The sequence below is a fragment of the Epinephelus moara genome, chromosome 18 (assembly GCF_006386435.1).
Source record: "Epinephelus moara isolate mb chromosome 18, YSFRI_EMoa_1.0, whole genome shotgun sequence".
Classification (NCBI taxonomy): Eukaryota; Metazoa; Chordata; class Actinopteri; order Perciformes; family Serranidae; genus Epinephelus; species Epinephelus moara.
This window is the reverse complement of record NC_065523.1, coordinates 14,948,735-14,974,549: the sequence shown is the minus strand read 5'-3', so window position 1 is coordinate 14,974,549 and position 25,815 is coordinate 14,948,735. Positions and strand designations below refer to the sequence as shown.

The 25,815-nt window shown below is 41.3% G+C and overlaps 1 protein-coding gene across 2 annotated transcripts in view; it reads right to left on the bottom strand.

The window, feature by feature from the left end:
- Positions 1-25,815, bottom strand: part of asic2 (acid-sensing (proton-gated) ion channel 2) — a 540,319-nt gene that overhangs the window by 14,210 nt on the left and 500,294 nt on the right. For both annotated transcript variants that reach the window (XM_050069916.1, XM_050069915.1), the window contains 3 exons: positions 18,281-18,408; positions 8,903-9,053; positions 8,533-8,589 (listed from right to left, as the gene is read on the bottom strand). In XM_050069916.1, coding sequence (XP_049925873.1) covers positions 8,533-8,589; positions 8,903-9,053; positions 18,281-18,408 — 336 coding nt within the window. The remainder of the gene's footprint in view (positions 1-8,532; positions 8,590-8,902; positions 9,054-18,280; positions 18,409-25,815) is intronic.

The following is a 25,815-nucleotide window of genomic DNA, read 5'->3' as shown; positions in this document are numbered from 1 at the left end:
CGCAATGTTCAAAGTTCTGCATGTGAGCACCTACGTCTGCAGTCTTCATTTTAATGAGGATATCTATTCAACCACAAAAGTTTTCAGACATATTAGAAAGATCGCTGTTTCATTGAGGTTTGTGTGAAACACCTGAGGAAGAAGCCAAAAACGGCAGTCAGCATATGAGGGGGCCAGGTGTCAGGAGGATGTTACCTTGGCAGGTACAGCTATTGCACCTCGCCCTGACCATATGCTCTACCGCCTCCACCTGGTAAGTTTAAGTGCCTCCTAGTGGGTACAACATTATACTAAAAACTAAATGGAAACTTGTTGTTATGTATAACAATAAAAAAAACCACATGTGTGTGTGCTAATGTCCTGATGAAAACATATTGGTGATTCTGTTGACATTAGTAGTCTTCGCAGATTGTGGAGAGACTTTTTTGAACATTTTTTTCACCCTCTACTGTCTGTGTTTTTACCTTCTGGCAAGTACACGGAATTAAGTCTCTGCTGCCTTTGCCTACTTTGCTTTCAGAATGCACAGTGTGATGAAGCCCCATTCAGTCTACTATTTCGTGTGCACACTTGTGACTGCATGCTCAAGGACTTCTCGTCATTGCGGTGATTTACAAATGCTGAAAAAAACTGTTTTATTAAAAGTTGTATACTGTCAAATTCTTCTAACCTCTTGAAGCTGGTACAGGCTGAATGTTTTCTGAGAATCAGCTCAGTTAAAAACAACAAGCCTTACTTAGTCTGCTGAATGCCACATTTTGTGGAACATCTGCAGATGAATTCCATACCTGCTATGTCATGATAAACTGAAGTTTGCATCATACCTAGTGTAGGTATGAAAAGGAATACAAAGGAAAAAATACAAAAAATATTATATAAAAACATATGTAGATATTAAAAATATGCATTTATGTAGACAAATGCATGACAAATTATGAATTAAAACATTCTAAAATACACTTAGCACAGTCATAAAGGAAAAGGAATAACAGTACAAGCATGTTATGTAAAACAGTTGCACCTAAAATCGATATAACCTCTAACCAAATGTTTGGATTGCAGCACCAATATCAGTGTGTCAAGTTTCACTCTACTCTGTAAATTATTCAAGACTAATGGGGCAAAACATCTGAAGGCTGTCTTTCCAAGATTAGTGTTTACTGCAGGGACATGTCATGTCAGACAGTCCTGAGAATGGGTGTTTTGAGTATAATGTCTTAGGCAAAAGAGTGATGATAAATGAGGTGGTAATTTATAGTTGAATAGATACGAGTGCTGATCTCACCTGACAGAGAAGGAGGAGCAGCCCACCTTCTGATAAAAGACACAAAGATTGATGCCATATGGTGTGTCAGTAATAAATCTTAGAGCTGAGTGATAGTCAGGATATAAATGTTTAAAGATAAAGACAGAAGCATGTCTATAAATAGCACTGCCACTATCTAATACAAATTGAAAAAGTTACTTGTACAATCAGTTTCCTATAGGTTAATGGGACACAGGATGTATTTCTATTAAAAACAAACAACAAAAAAGGGGGTAAAAAACAGTTGCATTCTTAATTGACTTATGTTGTCTATTTGTATTTTAAAAGTTAATTTGTCAACAAACCAAATGACTCTCAATCAATGCGCCATTTAAAATGCAGATCTGAAGACTACTGTCTGTTTCCTTCGCCTACGAAAGAAACTTATGGACATTTTTTTTTGCCTGTGTCTACATCAAGTTTCAGTTTAAGAGGTGCGTACTGTTGGGTATTAAATCAAAGTTACAGATAATTAATGGCAGACTGGATAGCGTTTGCTGAACTATATAAAACAGTATCATCTGTATAAAAATGTAAATTCCGTGTATCGATGGACATGCCAATGTCATTAATATAAAAGGCAATTATTAGCGGACCTAAGATGGAACCCTGTGGAATGCCCTCAGTAACTGGAAGAAGTTCAGATTTAACATCACCCACTATTGTACCTTGTAGGGCTGCCCCCTACTGGTTGACCAAACGTTAGTCGACCAGAAAGGTCAGTAGTCGGCAAGATTTCATTGGTCACTTAGTCGCACAATAAACGATGTGAAACTCTTTTAGGAGTTGTGCCTTGTCAAAATAAATCAAAACCTATATGACTGGACCATGTGGGAATTTAATTTGAAAGGCCAGACACAGGAAGTGGCCACGCTCAGCAGTCAATAGCATAATAACATGTCAGGCAGGAAATCCAAAGTGTGGGATCATTTTGAGAAGGTGAAGGACGAACCCAAGGTGATATGTAAACTCTGCAGGCAAACATTTGCCTATCATTCATCAACTACAAACATGACATATAATCTGAAATGTGTAAGTAGCTACATGCCCATTAGCCACTTAGCACAATCATTACTGCTTTGGGGTCATTAGTATGGGTCATTAGTACGGTTTTGTACTTCTCTGCAATGTAGCACAGTGTTAACAACAGTACTTATACTATTCTTTCTCAGACCTTGAAATCAAACCATTTCATAATTAAATTAATATTGTAAACATGTAGGTGACTAGTCGACTAATGGCCCTAAATGACAACTAATGGTCGACTAGGAAAATTCTTAGTTGGGGGCAGCCCTGGTACATTGCAGTCTGTCTGAAAGGTAGCTGTTAAACCATCTCAAACTGTGAGTCCATGCCAGTGTCTGATGTTGGAATGTGGGGCGATCAACAGTGTCAAAAGCGTTAGAAAGGTCAACAAAAAGAGCTGCACAATGCATTTTACTGTCTACTGAGGATATGATATGATTTAAGTCTAGGGTAGCAGCAGAGATTGTGCCATGATCTGTTCTAAATCCAGATTGATGGGGACTTCAAATGGAATTTTTATTAAAGTAACATTCAGGCTGGTTATTGACGAAAGATTTGAAGATCTTTTAGAGGCAGGGCAGTTTTGAAATCGACAGACTTGTCTCCACCTTTGTGATGAGGCACTTTCCAGACTTTTGGGATGATACCAGTAAAAATACTCAGGTTAAAAATATGAGTTAAGCCGTCAGGAATTAAAGGAGCAGACATTTGAAGAAAAAAAAATATTTATGTGATCTTGAGCTGTTGCTTTCTCTGCATTGATTGTTCTAAGAGCTTCAGCAACCTAAAAAGAGGAAAAAGGATGGAGAACAAATTGCTAAGGGAGAGAGGTAAGGTTTGAAGGTCCTGCCGTGTTTAGTGACTTTTTGGTTATTAGGTCTGGAGCATACGTCTTCAAAGAGATAGCCTGCTGCAGCAAAGAGCTCATTAAAAGATGAACATATTTCTGCTTGTCCAGACAGTACGGTGTCTTTGTAAGTAATGTAGGAATGTTAAAAGTCCAGTTATGGATGACATGGATCAAAGATTTGTGCTGTGTTTCAGTTATTAATAATACACTCATCCTCATAATTATACTATATGTTTCACATACAGCGCCTGTTGGGAGGAACACTTGATATGCTCTGTGCAATGCACTCTGTCAAACATTGACAATGCACCAATTTTTATTAGCTTCTGGGAGGCTTCTAAAAACGCTGCTGGAATCACAACAATTGTCCAGCCCCTGCGACTGCCTGGCAAAGATATGCACTCTACTGCGTGCAATTTTTTGTGTTTAAGATAGTTTTGGCTGATTGACTCTTCTGTTTAGCAGCTCTAACAAAAATTGGAAATAACTGTGTTTGTCGGTCTGGTTGTGTGATTATAAGCCGTCTCTGTTTCCTCAAAAGCAAACAACCAGATAAGCAAGTTGTTCACAGACAACAGATGCAGCTGTCTCCTATCAAAAAATACTTTCAGCGCCATCTCCAAAACTTGAGAGACACAGTCATAGAGAGAGAAAAACCCAATCAAACTTTGCCGTGTGAAATGTTCTCTGGTGGGTATAGCAAATTGGCAGCAGAGTTTAAAACAAGAATTAATTTGCATTCAGTGATCCGAACTGAATGTGTGTGTGTCTCTGTGTATGTGTGCGTGTGTGTTAGGATTTTCAAAGCCTTACTGTTCAAAAAATGAAGCCAATTACAGGAAAGAGAGAGGAAAAGAGCTGTCTGGAATAATCAGCAAAGCCTTCTACTCTCCTGCTGTGGTATTGAGTGCACGTTAATGGCACATAGCTGTACTACATTGAATGCTCTTATGGTGTGGGAACCTGCAGCCTTGATGCTGACTGTCTGAAAGTTTTGTTGCCCTTAGCTACATGTTGTTTTGTACGTAACCAGTTTTCCAGAAATAATTTTCCTCGAGGTGGGAGAGAGCTGAGAGACTGGCGTGGGTGGAGAGAAAGTTTTTGTGATGTTGCTGTAACTCTCACTGGCCAAAAGCAGAGGCTGATAAGACCGTACATTACTTTATGTGTGCTTGAATCAATTTATTATTCGTGTTTAATTCTATGTTTTCACTGACTTTTATTAATCAAAAATGTAGATTATATGAGAACTTTAACAGCTAACAGTGGTTTCACTTAATAGTAGTTATAGTATAATTACTTCTTCTATTGATTACTATGAAAACGGAATTAATCTCGAGTGGCGATGGCAATTTTATTTATATAGCACATTTCTTTACATGATAACTCAAAGTGTTTTACATTAAAAGGGGACTCTTCAATACTAAAGCCTTCCCACTGCTACCACTGAGGCTGCCAAAAGGGTATTTATATTTATAATCTCTTCTCACTCACTTCATGGAATCTATTCATACAGTTTCAGACACAGTTTCTTTTCCACAACGTTAAGTAGAGATGAATTAAATATCTTTTGTAGTAGAGATACAAACTGTAGACTTTTTTGAAATAGACAAAACCTACCCAGACCTGATGTGCATAGATACAATTTTAATGTAGAACCACCGCCTCGCTGTGTATGCCTCTGCAAACCAGTCAAGTTGCACTTCACATCTATGTCTGTCCAGAATCTTATAAGTAATGAAGTCTGTGAAGGAACTTAATAAATTCTATTAAATGTATCTCTGGCGAAATCAAAGTTATCACTATACTGACGTGAATAATTTTCAGTCTTCAGTTATGCCAGGTTCACACTACATGGCATTTTTGTCTGTTCTGGTAGTCACGATGTCGCATTAGGCGATTGTGGGGTCATAAAATCGTGCCGTGACTTGGCCGACAGACATGATAGGCTACATGTTGGTCCATGACCAAGCATTGCTGGTTGTCTTTCACATCATGGGTGATGTCATCGGATTATTCTTGTCCTATTTTTATTACTTTTATTATTATTTCAGTCACTGTGTCTGTTCATGTGCCAGCTGAAATGCTGTTGTAGTAATATAAAAAGTGCCAGCAGATGGCAGGAGCAACATTTGAAGTACTGTATGCAAACATACAAGTCACTGAATCCTCCACAACAAGTTCCTTCAAATGTTTCACAATAAAAGCATATTTAGAAAATAAAGGGATTCTCTCAACCGAGGTTATAATGGGCTTTTAATTTTAAACGGGTACAGGAAGTGTTGAGTTTGAAATGACGACGCAATGTGTTAAGTTTATGAAGCCAACTGGAGCGGATAAAAGGAAAAATATAAAAATACAGAGGGAATGATAAAAAACGGACCGTCTATAATGTAGTCTGTTTCAAATGAAGCTGGTAGCCTCTGTAGTTGTGGTGAGTAAAAAGCTCTGACACTATTTTTTAATTTTCTTACTTTATGTCCGTCTCCATTATGAAGAAGTAACAGTGTTTGCTAGCTTGATGCTAATGGCAGTTGATAAAGTGCCTCTGCTGTTTCACACCATCATGTTTCCTTTTAACTCTGTCGTGGTAACATCCCTAGAGGAAATATCTAAAAGGCTGGGGTGTTGTTGACGTACAGTTTTCCACAGCAGCAGATTGCTCTTGTGGTTCTATTGGTCAAAGTGAAAGCTGTGATGGGAGAAGTCATGAACAGCAAAAAGAAAATCAAACATGCCAGACTTTCTGTCGGACCATTGTGAAGTGTCCCAGAGGTGGCGTCGGTTGTCGTCTACTATTGAGGTTGAACGATGCTGCACTTTAGCCAATCATGATGGAGGGGGCAGGGCCGAGACATGCAGGTGTCCCCAGGAAATGTGTACCTACAGAAACAGCAAGCTCCGCGTCCATGGCGACCGCTCCACCCAAAACGCCGTCTCGTCAACGTGAAAAACAACAACTTACAAGCGTTGTGCATCCACCAGCACACCTTCCACTCCTCACGACAGGAAAAAAAGGGCATTAGCTGCAACGTTTTTACCGCCACTTGAGTTGCAGGTAGGAGTGTAACACTGGGGGCATCGCCGGAAGTGAAGGGGGTGAGCGATCCCAGAGGCCCCTGCACTTCCGTTAGTCAAAAAACTCCGGGCAGTGCCTCCAGAGGTAAAGGAAGAAAACAAATTTTTACCGATGGATTTCCAGATTGTGTAGTGTGATCTGGCATTAGAGACTGTTTTTACAAAGGGGTACAGAGCACTGATAGAGAGCTTTGTCACATGCTGCAATGACATCACCTAAAGCCCATTATCAGTAAAATCAATGAGCTTGTGATGGACTACCAGAGAAATAGGACAGAACCCAAAGCTGTAGCCATGACAGTAGACAATGCTTCAAATATTGAGCTTCAACCCGGCAGCACAGAAGATCTACACAATCAGCACAGTTTCAAAGTGGGCACCCAAGATTAGTGTCACCAATCTAATATCTGACCAAATGTCTCTGCTTCTGTTCCTGAGTTATGATCTTGAATAATGGCCAGAAAACATTATGGTGTCACAGTGAAATTGACCTTTTGGATCTAATCACTTCATCACCAGAGCCCAGGTGGATGTTTGTGCCAAATTTGAGGACATTTCCTTGAGGGGTTCCAGAGATATGGCGTTCACTAGAATGGGATGGACGGAGAATCCGAACACATTATGCCTCCTGTCCCAGCTATCACTGGCACAGAAACAAAAATAAGACATCCAATCCAAAAGGGAACAGAGAGCCCAGTCTGAAAATATCTGAGAATAATTAAAGCTGGATTTCCATTCAATCAAAAAGGCAAACAGGAGTTCCAATTTATGGTTGAGCTCTTATTCTCTGATATCACCACAGCAACACTAAAGACGTACCGTACGTGATCAGGCGGTATCATGCTTTAATTATGTTTCCTCCTCTGTGTCTGTGTTTACAGCCTTTCATTTATTTTCTGATACAGAGTGACTGTGGGCTCCACACATACTTACAGTTCTGGAGTCACACTCAGGTAACTTTCAACATTGTTTCCTTGTCTCATTACTGAATAGGAAACTACAGCTGTGTTTATGTGCAATGAGTCACACAGAGCAGGGAATGCGGTGAACAGAAGGTCTGCAGCGTAATGGCTTTGTTAGATGTGTGTTACTGAAAAGGAGGAGACTACTGAGAGTCTTTCTTCAACATCCTTACGTTTCCTTCGCTCTTAACAGGCATCAGAAATATGTAAGGGAAAAACACAAGCTGACCAAATAAATCACATTTCTTGCAGTGGAGCACATCAGCTATGTCATGTGGTACACCCCCTTTAAGTGTCATCCAGTATTATGATGTAACACTGGATCGGAACGGATAGTGTGGGATAGTCCCCGGCCGACTTTGTGACCACGATAATCAAATACAGGAAACAGATAAGAAAACATCTCCCTATGATCTTGCTGCTTTGGAAGGCTAAACTCTTGACTTTTAAACACTTTCCAAGGAATTTAATTTAGATAAAATCACAAAGAAACTGTCTCATCTGAATTTCATGAGTCTCTCTCTCTCTCTCTCTCGAGTATATGGCTTTGGCAAAAGGTAAAATATTAAGCCAAGACATTACGGCAGTTCCATAAAAAGTCCAAACAAAGAAAATCAGATCAATATCTTTAAAAAGCAGGACGAGCCAACATTTAATAAAACTGACAAAGTTAATATAAAATCTTGACTTTGAAGGAATGGGAGAGAGGCTGCCAAAACCCTCTCATATAGCTGTTTAATTTACCTCAATGCAGGAAATATGACCCATTATCTATCTGACCATCCAGCCATTAAATTGAGCTCTAACACTGCAGTCCCTGTCTGCTCTGATGTTGGTTACTGACTTGATGAGCTCTTCACACACAAGGGGAAATACTGAGATGAGGCCTGTTCTCTTGATAAATCAGAAAGTTTAGTAGTGACACACACACTTTGCACTGAGAGTGCTGCAGTGTGCCCACAGAGTCTACATGCTGAATTATTCCTCCACTGTGCAATTTGCTATTTAAATGATGACGCACAGAGAAGACTGTGATGGCAGCTATCACCCATTTCCAAAGCAGACTTGTTTCCTACTGCAGTGCTTTGACGTTCATAATCATATACTGTAGCTGCTCTTAAGATGAGCCGTCTCAAGCTTATAAGTCTCAGTGGTGTTGCTCATCTTTAAAGCAGGTTTAGCATTAAAGCTCTGTATCAACAGGAAAAAAAGATAATCCTAATCCTCTGCCGTGGCAAATAATGATATGTAAACCAGAAAATACAGCATGCGTGTGTTCTGTCTTGTGTCGTGTGTATATGCAGACTTACCGAGGGCAGGCTCAGCGCAGTCTTTGTACTGCTCAGGCGTGCAGTAAGAAGCATCACCTAGGAACAGTGTGAATGGGGAGAATTCAGTCAATGGTGGTGTTTAAACATTAAGTTCTTGAAAGACACCTGGAAGAGTGTAGAAACAATATGTGAGGCGCAGCACCTTTTCCCTGCCAGACACGTAATCCCATGTCTTTTTTAAATGCCAGCACCTAATCCAGTATTGACCTGTCATATCAATATGAGGCCTCTCAAAGCTGCTAAGTCTCAAAATATTGCAACCCTGATCAAAATCCCTGTTGATGAATGCATGATCGATACAGCTCCAAAAATGTTTATGTGCTGAAGTCAGAGCAGCAGCGGTGCTTACCGGGCATGTGCACCATCCTGCAGTTGCAGTTCTCCACGATGTAACGTGTTTCACAGTCGATCCTGCAGGCGGTTACACTGTAGACCTGGAAAAAGCCCGACTCCAGAGCCTTTGACTCGCACTCTCCCCACGGGGGAGGCAGGTAGGTCAGCTACAGGTGAGGAAGGAGGTGTGGGAGTTAGTTAAAGGATGGTTTCTCTTAAACACACACACACACACACACACACACACACACACACACACACACACACACACACACAGAGTTGCTGCAGTGGTTTTCAGACCTTCCTAATACCACATGGAGTGCAATTTAATACCTTTTCATGGTCATACTGGGGTGTTTAAGAATTATTTATTAAGTACATGAATTTATTTACATTCATATCACATTTTGGCAAGGCTTCCAAGCTGTAATGTATATAACAATGACTCCTAGTAATATAATTATTAATTAACATGATTTGGACCCAGAAAAGCAGCCGAAATTTGATTTGATTAACCTATTAAAAGACAATCAATTTAAATGAATCCAAGGATTTGCTGAAATTGACACTTGCCCATTATGGGTTGATGAGCTTCCTCGGTACTGTTTCCAACAGTGCTTGCTGTAGGTCTAATTGTGCAGAGTTAAAACTGCTCAAAAAAGGATTAAACAGCCTGCTGTAAGCACAAGAAGTCTCTAGACAGCCAGGGCCGCTCGTCAGGGGGTAAAAAAGGGAAAGCTTTCTCAGGCTGAGCTGCGAGGCAGGATTAACCAAATTTTAATGTGGACCAAAGTATTCACCATTACCTATTAAACCACAAAAATAAAGCATGATACACTTCTTCAAAACAAAAAAACATCGGGCCGAAGCCTGCACATCAGTCTCATCCATTTTTTGTCACCCCATACGGTACACATGCTGAACAAATCAAACGTATTGTCAAACATAATTGGGCCATTAGTGAGAGTGATACTTTTTTGAGTAAAGACTTTCCTGAACCCACGCTTAGGTGCAGACTTTTGCATTCACATCTTCCAGCAGACAAAAAAAGCACTTATCCAAACCTTTTGGCACTTTTAAATGTATGCATTGCCCTTTCTGTGACAACGTTATGCAAACTAAACATTTTGTGGATGTAAAAAGTAAATGATTTTATACATTGCAACACAACTTTTGTTATTTACCGTCTGACTTGTCCATGTGTGGAAGACTTTTTCTACATAGGTGGTACAAAAAGACACTTGAGGGATCACCTTGCTGAGCCTAAATATGCCATTAGAACAAAAATCGCGACTACCCCAAGGCTAGACATCTAAATGGTTAAACAACCGCCCCCTTGCTTGTTGGCACCAGAAATATTAGTCGGTTAAATCAATTAGTGTTTTATTCATGTACAAGGCCGCTTAACTGTCATGCAGCTGCCCGCCACTAGTGGGGGCTACAGAGCCGTCCCCCTCCCCGCAGTAGACTGGAGTTTTAAAACAGCACGGTGGGAAATTGGAGAGATGTCCTCTTGCAAAACCAGCATGGTTTGGCAGTACTTTGATCTAGAAAATGAAAACAATGTAGCATGTAGGCTGTGTCAGAAAAAAACAGGTATGTATATCACTGGAATTGAGCGATGCGCAACCACATTCAACTCAAGCATTTGGATGTTAACCTGCATGGAACGACGGCTGCTGCTGCTGCTAGCGGTGCTAGCCACACATCATTCATTTGGAGACGCTGTGATCCCGCCCAGTCTGAGAAGATAACGCAAGATATGCTTCCACTTAACTTTGTTTTTTTTTTGTGATTTACCATTACTCTCTACAAGCTTCGCCATTTTTCTTACAGCCTATGGGTGTGTATATATTTTAATTATTTTTTTCTGGGTGTGTTGTTACCTTGTTATTTTTTCATTATTGTCTATTTGTTTCACTTGTTATGCCATTATATGGGTCATGTGATGGCCTCTGATTGGTTCCTGCCACTATATAGGTGGGGCCATACCTGTGTTGTGTGTTTTCAAAGCCCTGACGAAGACCTGCAGTGGTCGAAACATGTTGGTTCATTTAATGATTTAGCCTCTACAATAAAGGCTTTTTAATATTTACATTCTCGTTTTCCTATATTTTTTCAAAGTGCCTGGATTCCCTTTCTGTCGAAGAAAAATTAACATTGTATTCATTGTTGCTTTAGTGAAATGGAGCCTGTTTCAAAATGAAAACTGCCTCTAAATTTGTATGCAACCATTGTGGGAAAAAAATGTGCTGGACCTACTCAGGGGCTCAGCCATTCCTGTGTGTGGGCCTGCCAACAGCCCGCAAACACAGACAAACAAAAGTTAGAACTCATGTAACTGTGCCCAACCAACAATAACAACAACAACAACAAAAAAACAAACTTTTTAAGGACTTTTTTAAGACTTTTCATGACTTCCTGCCCACACACATTTACACAGAAAATCCATGTATAATGTGGACAGATCCCGACAGCAGCTCTCCAAAACGCATTCCTTAGTCCTTGAAACCCAGCCAGTACAGAGAAGCAGAAGAGCCTCACAACAAACCAGGCGGTGCAGAAAACAATTCAACAGATAGCCAGACTCTGTCAGAAAAATCCCACAACACCCGGCGATGGGAGCACAAAAACTCCAAATGTTCTCCTCCTGCTCCTGTGGCTCCGAGGACTGGGACAGCAGATGAAGAACGAGGGACACCGGGCCGAGCAGTGTGGAGGCCCATCTGCTCCAAAACACAGGCAGCGCGCTCTAGCTGCGCACTCTGCATCCATCACCCACCACCCTCTGTTCCCCAGTTCCCTTCATTGTCATCACAATGCATCCCAACTGAGGCCTCCCCCTCTGCCAAAGGAGCAATTTTTTTGGATGAGGCAAAACATAACATCCTGCCAGGTGAAATTTGGCCAGTTTGCTTGTTAGCACTGACAGAATTTGAAACCCTGCCCCTCCTCTCAGGCGATGGTGTATCTCTTCTTCTGGGGAGTTCGATGCTTCAGGTCTTCAGATCACTTCACCAGACACTTAGGACAATAAATTTAAAATGCAATCCAAACACCAATCTAGTATGCTGAATATTTCAGTGTCCAAAAGCCTCTGGCTATTTCTGGGCTCGGCTACAATGTCTCCTGTGATAATTAAACATTCCCTCCCTGAAGCTGGCAGCGAGTACAAGCAATGAATGCCGACATCCATATGCTATTAATTTATTAGGGACTTAAGAAAGGTGCTTCTAAGCAATCCTTAACCTTTACAATCACCTTCACACCTCGGCTAATCTTCATTTCTGGCCTAATTAGAGTCTGCTGGGGCTGATTCCAGATCTGATTATTTCTCTGTAATCAGATAATCCAAGGTGCTCGATATCACTTTTCACTGAGTTGGGACCTGTTGACCTGATTATGGTCTATCTAATAAGAGACGAGGCCTGTGCTCCACTTGGGGTGTTATTAATCAATGTTCCGTTCCCCTGTTGTACCGGAGCAATGCTTTAATTAGGCTTTACAAGTTGGTCAGCAGGGGACATTGTTAAAAAAAAGTTGATATGAGAACAGGGTGGCTTTTAATAAGGTTATTGTATTAGCGCCGGTTGGGTGAGCGGAAATGGAAACTGTAGAGTTTGAGCAGGACCTTAACATTAAATCGGTGTACAGAATAGAGCCACAATTTTTTTCTTAAACGCCCTCTGCAGAGCTAAACTGATATACAATGACCCTGAGCTTGAATCAAGAGGCAGCAAAGGAATAATGGTATAATATAGACTTTTTTCATCCTTGGGAAGAATGACTTTCTCAACCAAGGGAACGGCGTGCCCTCTCAGCTTCAGTCAAAAGCCCAAAGAAGGGCAATTTCTTTCTGGGGAGTTAAAATTCAAAATGCCTGCGTGTGAAGACTCATTCAGCCCCGACTATGAGCTGTGTACTCTGTGCCTTTAGCTCACTTGATTGAACTGCTTTGATCTCAGCCCAACATTATTAGCCAAAATGAGCTCATTTAAACTCTTTGTCAAAGTCATTTTCACAGGCAGACTGATTGCTATCCATTACAAAGATCCACTAATCACCAGGTTTTTTTTGTAACACACTCCACACGGCCCCATCCCAAATCTCTGACCCAGATACTCTACCCAATCATCATTATCAGAATTTTTTTTGGACGCATTTGAAAGTGCTCTCCGGGTTTCTACAGAAGAAGGAGAAGCTTGAAGAGGCAGGTGGGAACATCTCGCAGCAGGAGGGATTTTCCCAGACTTCTGATACAAAGTGCAGTTCTGCATTAATTAGCTGCAGCTAAATTTGCTGTGTTCCCCACTGTGCGTGCTTGTGGAGAGGGGCAGTGTTTCCGCAGCAGGCAGGCGGGCGAGCAGAGGAGGGACTGCCGTCACCCCTGCCAGTCACACAGAAGTGGGCTGACAGATGAGCAGAGACAGAAACCCTGGAGGCTCATTACCCAGGAGGCCTAAACATCACCGGCTAGATCTCATCCTCTTCTCCTTCCTGCCTACCGCTGAGGTGACTCTGCATCACAGCTCCACACTGAGCTGTGATGTAGTGAGACGAGGCTTCAACTCAATTATGCTGAAGAAAAGTTTTTGAAATTACAACTGAAGTCCTTTTTCGTGCAATTTCAGTCACTCACATTCAGTATGTTTGTGTGCACCTGAGAAACCAGGGAGCTGAGGGTGTTTACATGCACTGTAAGGCTGGTCACTGTAAATGCCTCATCTGTAAAACAGTCAGGCTCCTATCCAAATGTTGTGCAAATTTAACCAAAGTTTCAGAAAATCTGCAAAAGAAAATGCAAATTTATGCAGTTTTCCATCCACGATTGTTATGCAAATACTGGGAGCTAGTTCATCGAGATAAGCGGTAGGTAGGTACTAATTCTCCAGTCAGGTGTCACAGTAGAAGCTGCAACTCCGGAAGTCTGACATTACCCATGCGTGGAACGACCTAACGTCAAGTAACATACTGATCTGCCCAGGGGTGTAATTATAGACAGTGCAGGCAGGCTGCACTGGGGCGCCTGGGGTGGAGGGGCCCATAGAGAGAGCAGGTCACTGCAAGTGATTGAGATTGCCACCTTTGAAATATACTTATGTTCAAAGATAAATGATAAATAAAGATGATTATTGATTTAAAAATAGTGGTAAACCCATCTGTGTCATGGTTTCCTTTCTTTTTCTTTTCTTAAACAGTCAGTAGCTATCTAAAACAAAAAGTATATGCTATTTCTATATATGCTATAAAATCTATAGATCTATACCCGGAGAAAACCCACACTGACACGGGGAGAACATGCAAACTCTGCATAGAAGGGATCCTCCAACCTGGGTTTGAACCAGGAACCCTCTTGCTGTGAAGTGACAATGCTAACCACTGCACCACCGTGACGGCGGCACTAGATTATAAAAACTATTCAATTCAATTATTTTCTTACTTTTCCTTTTTTTTGTCAGCTATGAAATGATGATTGCTACATAATCTGTATGTTGATATTCTCCAATGTCAAGTCTTTATTTGTGTCTAGACAATACCAGCACGATAGCGTGCACTTGGGCCCGTCATGAAAGTGTGCACTGGGGCCCGTTGTAACTTCTTACACCACTGTAGAGTCTGTAGGCAAACCCCGGAGATCTTGCCTCCGGAAGAAGAGCGGAAGAGCCCTGGTTTCCGGTTGTAGGTTGTTTGTAGTCCGCATGATATTGACCAATCACGTTTGAGCCGGCTGCAGTTATTGCCAGGATAAACGGTCCATGCGGTGAACTAACGAGGTGGAACATAATTGGCGTCACTGCAAACTCTGAATCCATCGCAATGGTTCAGCATATTTACTTATATATAAACGGAAGTGGGAAACGGAAATTCACCTCCTCCGCCCAAATCAAACCGGAATGCCAAAAAATCGGGGGTCTGCCCCCAGAGGCTGTATCGCCGTCTGCCGGAAGTCAGACGCCGAATACAGCCGATGGGTTCCGCGAATGCCCAAACATTAACACTGTATATACAGTATATATACTCTATTAAACACGTATTTGTGAAGCGGATTTCCATGACTTTTCCAAAACCTTTTTTAGTTTTTATTTTCCCCAAACCTTCCACAGGCCTGGAAATTGCTGTTTTTAATGTCCATGACTTTTCCAGTTTTTTTATGACAGTACAAACCCTAAATTAAAAGAGAGCCAATCAAACCTTAAATGTCAAACCACGAAAGGCCACACTGGACAATGGAAACTGTGCATTCTGAACAACTAAAATGACAAATAGAGGTTGCAGTGACCTATGCAATGACGATTACAACGATAATTTGATTCCACTGCACTTTGTTGCATTTACCTTTTATCGATAGACCAATTTTTCCACCTCCCCCAAGCGTAAAAACTGTTTTTTTGTTATTTCTCAATTCTTTTAAAAAACTTTGGGCATTTCCACTCAAGTGTTTTTCATGCGCAAACTGTTCGGACGCCAGCATCCGCACTCCCTCCCTCCTCTGTTAAATGGGATCTTACAGGCACACTACGTCATCAAACCATGTGATGCTTGGTATCACCGGATTCAGGGAGCTCTCGGCTTCCTGAATCCGTCATCGTTTTTCTTTTATTCCTTATGGTTTTCGCACCAGAGCAGCCTAAATACACGAAGTCCAAAATCGCGATGAGTGGTGACAAGTCATGTCATGCCGTTTTTCGAGGGGAAAAGTTACAGGATTACTCGCGATCTCATGCGGAGCCGTCAATGGATACGTAGCTGGTTTATAAAAGGTAAGGGTCTCACTCCTACCACTATTTTTGGCTGAGATATACCGCCTAGAAAGTAGGATCACAACTTTCACGTTTCATATGGCTTTATTTGGTGATATTTTATGGTGTTTCTGTCATAAACAACATCAGCTATTATAATCACGCCTGATTTCAATAAGGTACGATGTTTGAAGCTGGCTGAGTGTTGTTTGATCACTGATAGTACTGTTTTGAAGCGGAGTGAGCGCTCTGTCATTTGGAGCTCCGCCTGGATCTTTTCATGGAAAAAACACTGTAGAATGGTCATACTTTGAGCAATCTTCTTCAAACCTGAAACAAATGTTCATTGATAGTGTGCCTACAGCCCCACAGTGTCATTTACCTGCTCAGATGAAGCCACAGACAGTTATTCATCCTGAAAAATCATTTTTTATTTTATTTTAGGCAAAATCTTCAACTTTTTACTGACTTCAGAGGCCCATTACTCTGTCCCTGTATCACCTAGAGTGTTTCTAACACTTTCACAAGAAACTTCAGAGAGTTTGCTTTCTGGCAAGACCTCATGTATGCATGTAGTCAGAGTGGTTCAGAGTGGTTCAGAGGCTACAGTCATTTTAATTTCGGTATGTCATTTTAGGCGTTTTCGCTAAAAAATGGGGGTGGAGTGCAAGAGGTTAAAACAGGTGGATGGAAGCACACAGTTTAACAAGTAATCAGATGTTTTGTGGTGGAAGCGTTTAGAGGCTACTTTGTATTTGCTTCAGCTGTAGTTGAACTTTGGATGGAATTATTTAAAATGTGAAAATGCACCGTTAGCTGTAACCATCTGGCCTTTCATCCACCTGCTGTCACAGCAAAACTCTCCCTTTCCCATGGTTATGATTATTACACTTATTTATTGTTTATAAATTATTATTGTGGCGACTTGATGGTTGAATGTATGGAGGATATGGTTTTTAACTGTCTGCACCCTTCAGAAGTAGCTCTCCTAATTTGGTTGCATTTTTTTCATGATACAATGACAATAAAAGGCATTCTGATTCTAATGGCCTGACAGCTTCCTTGTACTCGTGTACTTTTAATCGAACAAAGAACTCAGACTCTGATTTACAAATCAGGACAAAAGGACAAAATAGTTCCTCAACCTGTTCAATCTTGCCTGTGAGATTCTAAATTCTGTGGGATGGCAAGAACTTATCTTTCAAATAAAATGTGAAAAGGGTCAAATGTAGTATTACCAGCCAAAGACAACATTCTTTTAGTTTACATAGTTTGGAAACTCAAGTGTTTGACCCACAATCTTTGAGCAGCCGAGCCAGTCTAGCTTTAAGCTGAACAGAGAGACACCTACGCCATGCACTGATTCCATACAGAGTCGTGATGAACCCACAAAAAACAACTCTGCAGTTCCCCTCATCTCTACATAGCTTTATAGTGCCTTTCAGCTTCACTCTAACCACTCTCATAGTTTTGTTTTTTAATGCAGCAGGCAGCTGTTTTCAGTAAAAAAGCTCTAAAAACCACAAAGTTAACAACTAGCTGGTAAACATAGCGGCGCATTTAGTGGCTAAAGAGACAGATATTTAGTGGAATACGCTCACATTTGCCAGGTGGCCAGAAACACGACTCCAAATTAATGCAAATGTTATTCTGTATCTGCTGAATGAGTAAGTAGGCGACTGTTTGCTCCCCACATCAATTTAAAATGGGTTAATATGTCAGTGTCGTGTTCACAGCTTGTTTCTGCTGCCCCCATGTGACCAAAAAAACAGCTATCGCAGGTTTAAATGCTTGTAAACACTCACTCTTCGCAGCTGTTTGCCAAAGGAGCAGAGACTGCATTGATATGCCAGAGACAGAGGCCATTTTAAAAATGAAAAGGCATCGGATTTATCTTGACAGAAATCTGTCTGCTAAAAGAAGGGCAATCTAGTCAGCTCCCACCGCTGAGCCAGACAATACATTTTCAAAAGCTTAACTTGAGAGCAGGGAAAGTGAAAGAGGTAGACAGCAAGAAAAACAAAGAAATGGAGACAAAAACAGTTACAACGCGAGACAGAACTAATAACCCTGGTAAAATGGATTCCTAACTGACACGCCTGAGAGGAGTCACAATATAGAGACACTCTGCCTGGCAGTGTGGGAACACCTTCACTGAAACTCAGAGAGAAAAACTGGAAAAAACTTGTGAAGTAGCGGCTTCTGGTGACGGAGAAAAGGCTATTTGCATTAAATACCTTTGGCTGTATATATCTGTGAGACCTGCAGCCTTTAATATCAGCCTTGTGCGATGGGACAAAGCTTCAGTTTGATTGATGGGGGGCTGAGTTGGAGTGAAGCACCTCTCTGCCAACAAGGTCACAGCTGCTGATGGCGGGGGAAGTTATCATTTGTCAGTCAACCATCCCCAAGAGACCGCAAGGGCCAATTCAGGGTCTAGAGGGTACTGGGACACACACTCACACACATGCATGCATGCAATCCCATCATGCCTCGTATGGCAAGTAATTTATCACAGAGGGTTTTTTTTTTTTTTTTTTTATCTCTGAGCGATAAGCTGAACATGTGGATTAAAAGTGGAAAACAGCACGAGGAGGAGAAATGGGAAAAAAAAAGCTATTAACTGTGTATAAGAGGAAGTCATGGACACCTACCCTCTGCTCCTGTGTGGCTACAAAAGTCTGGAAGCCGGGGGCCACGCCAAATCCCAGCTCGTGTACGAACGGGGGCTCTGCCTGACTGTGGATCTGCACCCGCACACCTGCCTCAAAGGCTGTATCCTCTGGAAAGGAAGACAGATGGGGAGACCCGGTTAGATGATTAATGCAGTCAATAAACAAACAGAAATGTGCAGGAGAAGAAAAAAAAAACTTAAATGTCTTCGGATTTTTGACTGATTCAGATAAACTGCTCAGGGAGTCGAGGGTGAAAAAGCTGTTTACACTCAACAGATGCTTCTGCAGAGAGTTGAAAACTGAATTTCCTGTTTGAAACATTTGGCTCCTTTGACTCAAAGGTTTTAAGATTCTTTATTATAACACAAACACTCCGAGGCGTGCCGCCCCATTTGTCTCGACATCAAACACAGGTGAGAAGAAGAAAGGCTCGGCGCTGACGCCATAGATGAAAGGACCTTTATCCTGCCATTCAGAGCACTCGTATGCACAAACACTCGCACAGTCATGGGCAAGGACGAAGAGAGCCATAACATTTATGGGAAAAGAGAGAGCAGTCTTTGTAGAAATCGATAATGTTCTCTCTCCATGTCCTCACTTTCAGTGGTGAGCTCCCAGACATTCAATCAAGGCTTTCCCCTGCCAGACGATCAGCCGGACACCTCGAGGTGCTCTGCAACCAATGGACAGCGAAGCCTTTCAACACGTCCAGCCTCACAAATCCACAGACGACACACACATACATACATAGCAGTATTACCCTACTATGATACTCTCATCAATCAAACATCTGCAGTGCCAGATACGCTGACAGCTTGGATGCATTCACGTTAAAGAATATACGAAGGGCTCAAACCTGCCTTTTTCAGGGCTGTGGGTGTTTGAAAACCACAATTCCGAATAAGTGTGTGTTTTTCTGTGTGGGTAAAAGAGCATTGGCTGTTTGAGAGAGATAATCAGAGTCTGTTTTTGTCAGAAATACAGAGTGCATAAAATGTGCACGCTGACGACAGCCTGCTGACTCTGTGTTTAGATGTGTGTGTGGAGTTAAATCACTGTTGTGTCCTTTCCTGTGCAGTGTCCGTTCGCTTCTGTAAAATATAGCATCATGTCCTGTGTAATGAAGGTCTTGTACTTGTATATGACAGACAACTTTTATGTCCTTCCTGTCTCTTCCCACTCTGTGACTTGTCCTTTAAAATGCATTCGCTGTGCCATTAGTAAGCTATTAGCTTTCTGCGTGTTTAGCACAAACAAAGTTTAATTGAACTGACATCATTTATTGTACACAAAGGGAAAGGCGACTACAGCACAACATTTTTAAGGCAGTATTCTGCATATAGTATTCTGTATAAGTATGTGTAGAAGAGCAGGAGAATACTTTGCACATCTTTTTCAAAACAGATGTGCAGGAGAGGGACGAGTGGGAAACAATTTGCAGACATACTCCCACACACTGTCTAACTTTCAAAAGAAACAAGTTTATTGGTATTTTACTTCGTAAACCTTTAATCAGGCAAACCGTTTTGTGACAAAGAGAAGCCCTCTTGAGTACGGAGAGGATGTGAGTTGCAGTCAACCACATTCCCCAGGTGTAGTGGGACTGCATAAATACCAAACATCTATTTACAGTGTGACAAGCTACAATATTATATATATATAGAGGAAAAGTAAAAAGGTAAAAACACAAAGTATAGTGACAGTCATAAACATGGGTGGATTACGGGACAATGGTTCCCTGGGCACAGATATGCAAAAGGCCCCACCACCTTTCCTACACAGGAGCAAGAAACACAGACTTCATTGATGTTTAGCCTCTTTTTTTAGTTAATTGTGTGTCTCTTCGTAATTATTTTATGTTTTTTAGTCATTTTGAGTCTCTTCTTAGTCCTTTTATGTCTCTTTCTAGTCATTTAGTGTCTATTCATAGTCGCTCTGTGTCTCTTTGTAGTCATTTTGAGTCTTTTCGTGGTCATTTTGTGTCTCTTCATAGTCATTATATGTCTCTGTGGTCGTTATGTGTCTCTTCGTAGTCATGTTGAGTCTCTTCGTAGTCCCTCTGGGTCTCTTTGTAGCCATTTTGTGTCTCTTCATAGTCAGTTTGAGTTTCTTCTTGGTCCTTTTGAGTCTCTGTAGTAATTTTGAGTCTCTTCTCAGTCATTTTGAGTCTCTTTGTAGTCATGTTGAGTCTCTTCGTAGTCCCTCTGGGTCTCTTTATAGTCGTTTTGTGTCTCTTTGTAGTCATTTTGTGTCTCTTCATAGTCATCATATGTCTCTTCGTAGTCAGTTTGAGTCTCTTCATAGTCCCTCTGGGTCTCTTTGTAGCCATTTTGTGTCTCTTCTTGGTCCTTTTGAGTCTCTTTGTAGTCCCTCTGGGTCTCTTTGTGGCCTTTTTGTATCTCTTTGTGGTCATTTTGTGTGTCTTCATAGTCCTTTTGAGTCTCTTCGTAGTCATGTTAAGTCTCTTTGTAGTCCCTCAGGGTCTCTTTGTTGCCGTTTTGTGTCTCTTCATGGTCATATTGTGTCTCCTTTTGGTTGTTTTGCCCCTTTTGTAGTCATTGTAAGTTTGTTTATGTGTCTTTTAAGCTATTTGAATCTCGTTGTAGTCGTTTTGTGTTTCTTTATGGTCGGTTTGAGTCTCTTCCTGGTCAGTATGTGTCTCTTCGAGTGACATTTTGCAGGTCGAGGCCAGGGGGCCTCTGAAACTTTGCCCAGTGGGCCCATCCAGTAATCCATCCATGGTCATAAACATCCCCCAAGAGGTATACATTAAATAGGTCCTATAGGATCAACTGCATTCTTAATTCCTACCTAATAGGGCTTCTGTTTGTCACAAAACTGTTTATCTGATGAAGGTCTAGTTACCGAAATGTTGCAATAAAAGTATTTCCTTCGCAAGTGAGACAGCGTGTGGGAGTTTGTCTGTAAAAGTATGTGTACAAATAAACATTTTACCCATATGTGATTGCTGAACATCAAACAATGACATGTAACAGCCTCCACTCTTCTGGTTTCAGCCTTTCCACCAGATTTTTGGCTGCAGCTTTGCTCCCACTCAGCCACAAGAGCTTTGGAGAGGTTGGTAAATGATGTTAGGCGATAAGTGCCAGGTTTGCAGCTGGTATTTCAGTTCATCCCACAGGCGTCCACGTACTTTTGGCCATTTAGTGTCATCTAGTGCGTTGGGGCCAAATCAGGCTACACCTCACCGACAGTTTTCAGGCTGAATTCAAGTCATTAACTAGCTTAAACCTGCCAATTTGGTCCTTCTTTGGCAAAGCAGGCTAAACCAGGTCAAGCAGCGTAAACAAAAATAAACAAATTGGGTATAACCACAGTTTATGATTAAAATCAGCCTTTTTTTTAATGGACGGAGCCATTGTTATGTAGGAACAAAAAAAGGCCCCTCTTCAAACTGTTGCCACGAATCTGTAAACACACTTAAATAGCAGTCTAGAGTATCTTTGTATGAAACATACATATTTCCTTAATTACAACTAAGGGACTTAACCAACCCAGAAAAAAAGCATCTTAGACCAACAGCACATAAAGGTTAAAAAAATGAGGGACACCCCTGTCCACATACTTTTATGTGCTGTTGGTCTAAGATGCTTTTTTAAATTATCAAATATTTCAGTTGTTAGTGTTAATGTGACGTGTAAAAGGAAAACACAAGATATTAAACTATATGTCTTTATAATAGTTGTTGGACTAATGCTCCATTAGCAGCCATAGCATTTTACATAATTAGCCACTGTTGTCCAAAGACAATCAAAAACACATAAAAGAACCATACTGTTGCACTGGGTGACAAATTCCTTCATTATAACCAACTCTAAACAGTGTAAACAAGGAACTCCATCCCCGAGCAGCCTGCACACCAGGAAAATATAGGCACTAACTACATTAGCTGTTCATTGTGATAAAGGAATATGTCACCCAGTGTGGCTCTTTAGTGTGTTTTTAATGGCATTTGTACAACGATAGAGTTCTACAGTAAAGAGGTGGAAGCTATCAGGCTGTGGCAGAGTGTGCCATATTCTGTGTTGTTTTGTTGAGGAATGTGCTGATAATAATAAAAAAAGATAGAATGACAACTACCTCAACATGATTGTGCACAGGCAGAAATTAAATTATATGTTATTTTCTTTAATAACACACTAGCTAAACATAGCTTTGCTGCTGTTGGTAAATAGTTCGCAGCACTACCATGGTGACTGTTTGAACTGACATTTCCTGGCACTCAGCTGTTATGCCTTGAACATTTTTCATCCAAAGCTCTTGCTGTAACATAAACATCCATGTTAATTAGGTACACCTCTTCAACTGCTCATTAATACAAATAGCTAATCAGCCAATCACGTGGCAATCACGTGGCAGCGTGCATTTAGGCATGTAGACATGGTCAAGACGACCTGCTGAAGTTCAAACCGAGCATCAGAATGGGGAAGAAAGGTGATTTAAGTGACTTTGAACGTGGCATGGTTGTTCTCTGGGCGAAAATGCCTTATTGATGCAAGAGGTCAGAAGAGAATGGCAAATAACCACTCGTTACAACCAAGGTATGCAGAAGAGCATCTCTGAATGAACAACACGTTGAACCCTGAAGCAGATGGGCTACAGCAGCAGAAGACCACACCGGGTGCCACTCCTGTCAGCTGAGAACAAGAAACTCATAGGGGCTCACCAAAACTGGACAATAGAAGATTGGAAAAACGTTGCCTGGTCTGATGAGTCTTGATTTCTGCTGTGACATTCAGATGGTAGGGTCAGAATTTGGCGTAAACAACATGAAAGCATGGATCCATCCTGCCTTGTATCAACGGTTCAAGCTGATGCTGGTGGTGTAATGGTGTGGGGGATATTTTCTTGGCACACTTTGGGCCCCTTAGTACCACCTGAGCATGGTTTAAACACCACAGCCTACCTGAGTATTGTTGCTGACCGTGTCCATCCCTTTATGACCACAGTGTACCCATCTTCTGACACATGACGATGATTTCACTGTACTCCAATGGCCTCCACAGTTACCAGATCTCAATCCAATGGAGAACCTTTGGGATGTGGTTGAACAGGAGATTCACATCATGGATGTGCAGCTGGAAAATCTGCAGCAACTGTGTGATGCTATTGTGTCAATATGGACCAATTTTCTCTGAGGAATGTTTCCAGCACCTTGCTGAATCTATGCCATGAAGAATGAAGGCAATTCTTAAGGCAAAAGGGGGTCCAACCTGATACCAGCAAGGTGTACCTAATAAAGTGACCAGTCAGTGTATATTAGACTTGACTTTTGCAGTGAATGCTGGGTAAAATTAGAAATGAGGACCAACTGAGCATTTCCTAAGTCAATATCAGCTGCATTCGAAAAGCTTTTTGCTCCAGTCAATATAGGCGACATTCAAGATGCACAAAGAGCCACCGTGATGATGTGAAAATCCACCTTTAAATAACCTGAAATGGATTTTTGAAAATGTCACGGATATGTTTTTCACTCTTAGAACAACATGACATAAAACAGGAACAAGAAAAAATATCAGAAGACCAAAACGCAACAGCACAAGTCAGCAGAGACGGAGGCAAACTTTTTTTTTGGTGATTTTACAAGGTTTAAAGGCGAGAATATTTCAGGAAACAAGCTAGTCATATCATCCACCCACATGGGAAGGCAAAAGTGTTAATTCTGCGTGGCCACACTTAAAGACGAGGCGAAAAGCCAGTTGTCATAGAGATGGGCAAGGCACAATAACAATATAAATATGGGGATAATACATAGAGTTTGAGAGACTTTAAAGTTAAAATGCTGGGTTTTTTTTAGGTTTGTTGGTTTGAGAAAATGTACCCACAATTCCCCACAAGCTGTGGTGTTGTCTCTTTGTTTAACCCATTCACCAGAATAAATGATGGAACTGTATGTGTCTGCAAACCACGGATATGTTACATTTGTATGTTTCATGTGCTGTGTATATATTGAAACTGTACGTTTCCTTGTGTTTCAGTTTTAATTTGTTGTTGTGACAGCGCTGTGGTGATGGGGTTGGGTTTAGGCAAAAAAACCCACTTGGTTAAGGTTAAGGGAAAAGTGTTTGGGCTTAAAATACCCAGTTTGGTTGATACAAACACGGCTGGACATGTCTTAAACTGTCAGAGAAGTGTGTGGTGGTCTATTTATCTGCAGAGACTCTGCCGTCTTCTCTTATTTTATTCTTATTTTCTTTGCTTGGATGTTTATGGGTGTGTAACCTCAGTGCTCAGGTGAAGTCAGGGATTTGTAAAAAGGTAACAATCAGGTGCCAGATCAGACACAGCTGACATCCAAGAGACTGAAAAAATGGAAACATAGCAGGGCGAAATACCAAACAAGAGTGAGTCTGGTGTTGGCCTTCACTTTCATTTTTGCTGGTGAGCATGTTTACAAAAACTAACAGACAGCTCTGCATAGTGTACCTTTAAAAGTACCTGCTGTTGCACATGTTCCAAACACCTGCTTTTTATGGTCTTGAGCAGCCATCTGCAGCCTCCTCTCGTAGGTGTCACATCACTCACCACCCCCTCCTCCTGATGAGAAAGTCAGCTCATATACATGTACAGAAAACATGTAGAGAAATGTACAACGCCAACATTTTACTCTGGTGACTGGGGTGTTCTGCTTGGGTTGACCACATTGTGGGTTTAGGTCTAACAATCATTGGGTCTACTTCAGACCGGTGCTGACATTTCTTCAGATCTATTATGGATAGGGCTTCATTCTTTGAAAATGAATTTATGCATGTCAGTCAGGTCTTTTGTGGGTCTGTTTTGGACAGGATACATGAAGCACTGGATTGTTAAGAAGAAATAAAGCCATGGGTGAAATTCTCACCAGGACTGTAACTCACAGTTATTTCCTTATTGATTAACTAGTCCACACCCATTGAGTGCACAGCTGCCCATGTACAGTTTCACATGGTGTGTGTTTGGGATACAGGTCATAGGAAATTGCAGATTAAATAGTCAACTGAACCCATTAAGAAGAGCAATGTATTCAGACAGCGTTTTTGTGAATTTGATAGTACGATTGCTTTATTGAAAGTAGAGTAGATTGACTACGTCAGTGAGTAGAAAAACATGGGACAGACAGAATGACTGACTGACAGAATGACAGATTATGTACAGCATACCATACCATGACTTAGTCATACCAAAAATTCGACAAAAAAACCCAAAACATTCGGCCACAGGGGGAGCCACAGCGATCAGTCGCATTTTAGCCATTTTTAAGAATTTTTCTGTTGTTATAGCGCCACCCAGTTGCCAATTAGAGTTAAATTTTGATGAGTTGTAATCCTTTGTGCGTGGGTGGAAAGTACTTCACACAACAAGGAATCTTCGTTTGTAGACTTTACTGGACTTCAGCCGGTAAGTACAGAACATACATCTCAATGGCACGCTTTTTAGGTTGGGTTGTGGCCTCTAGCTCGGGCACAGAACAGCAAGCTAGGCTGTCCATGCAGTGAGCCGTGAGCACCGTTCAA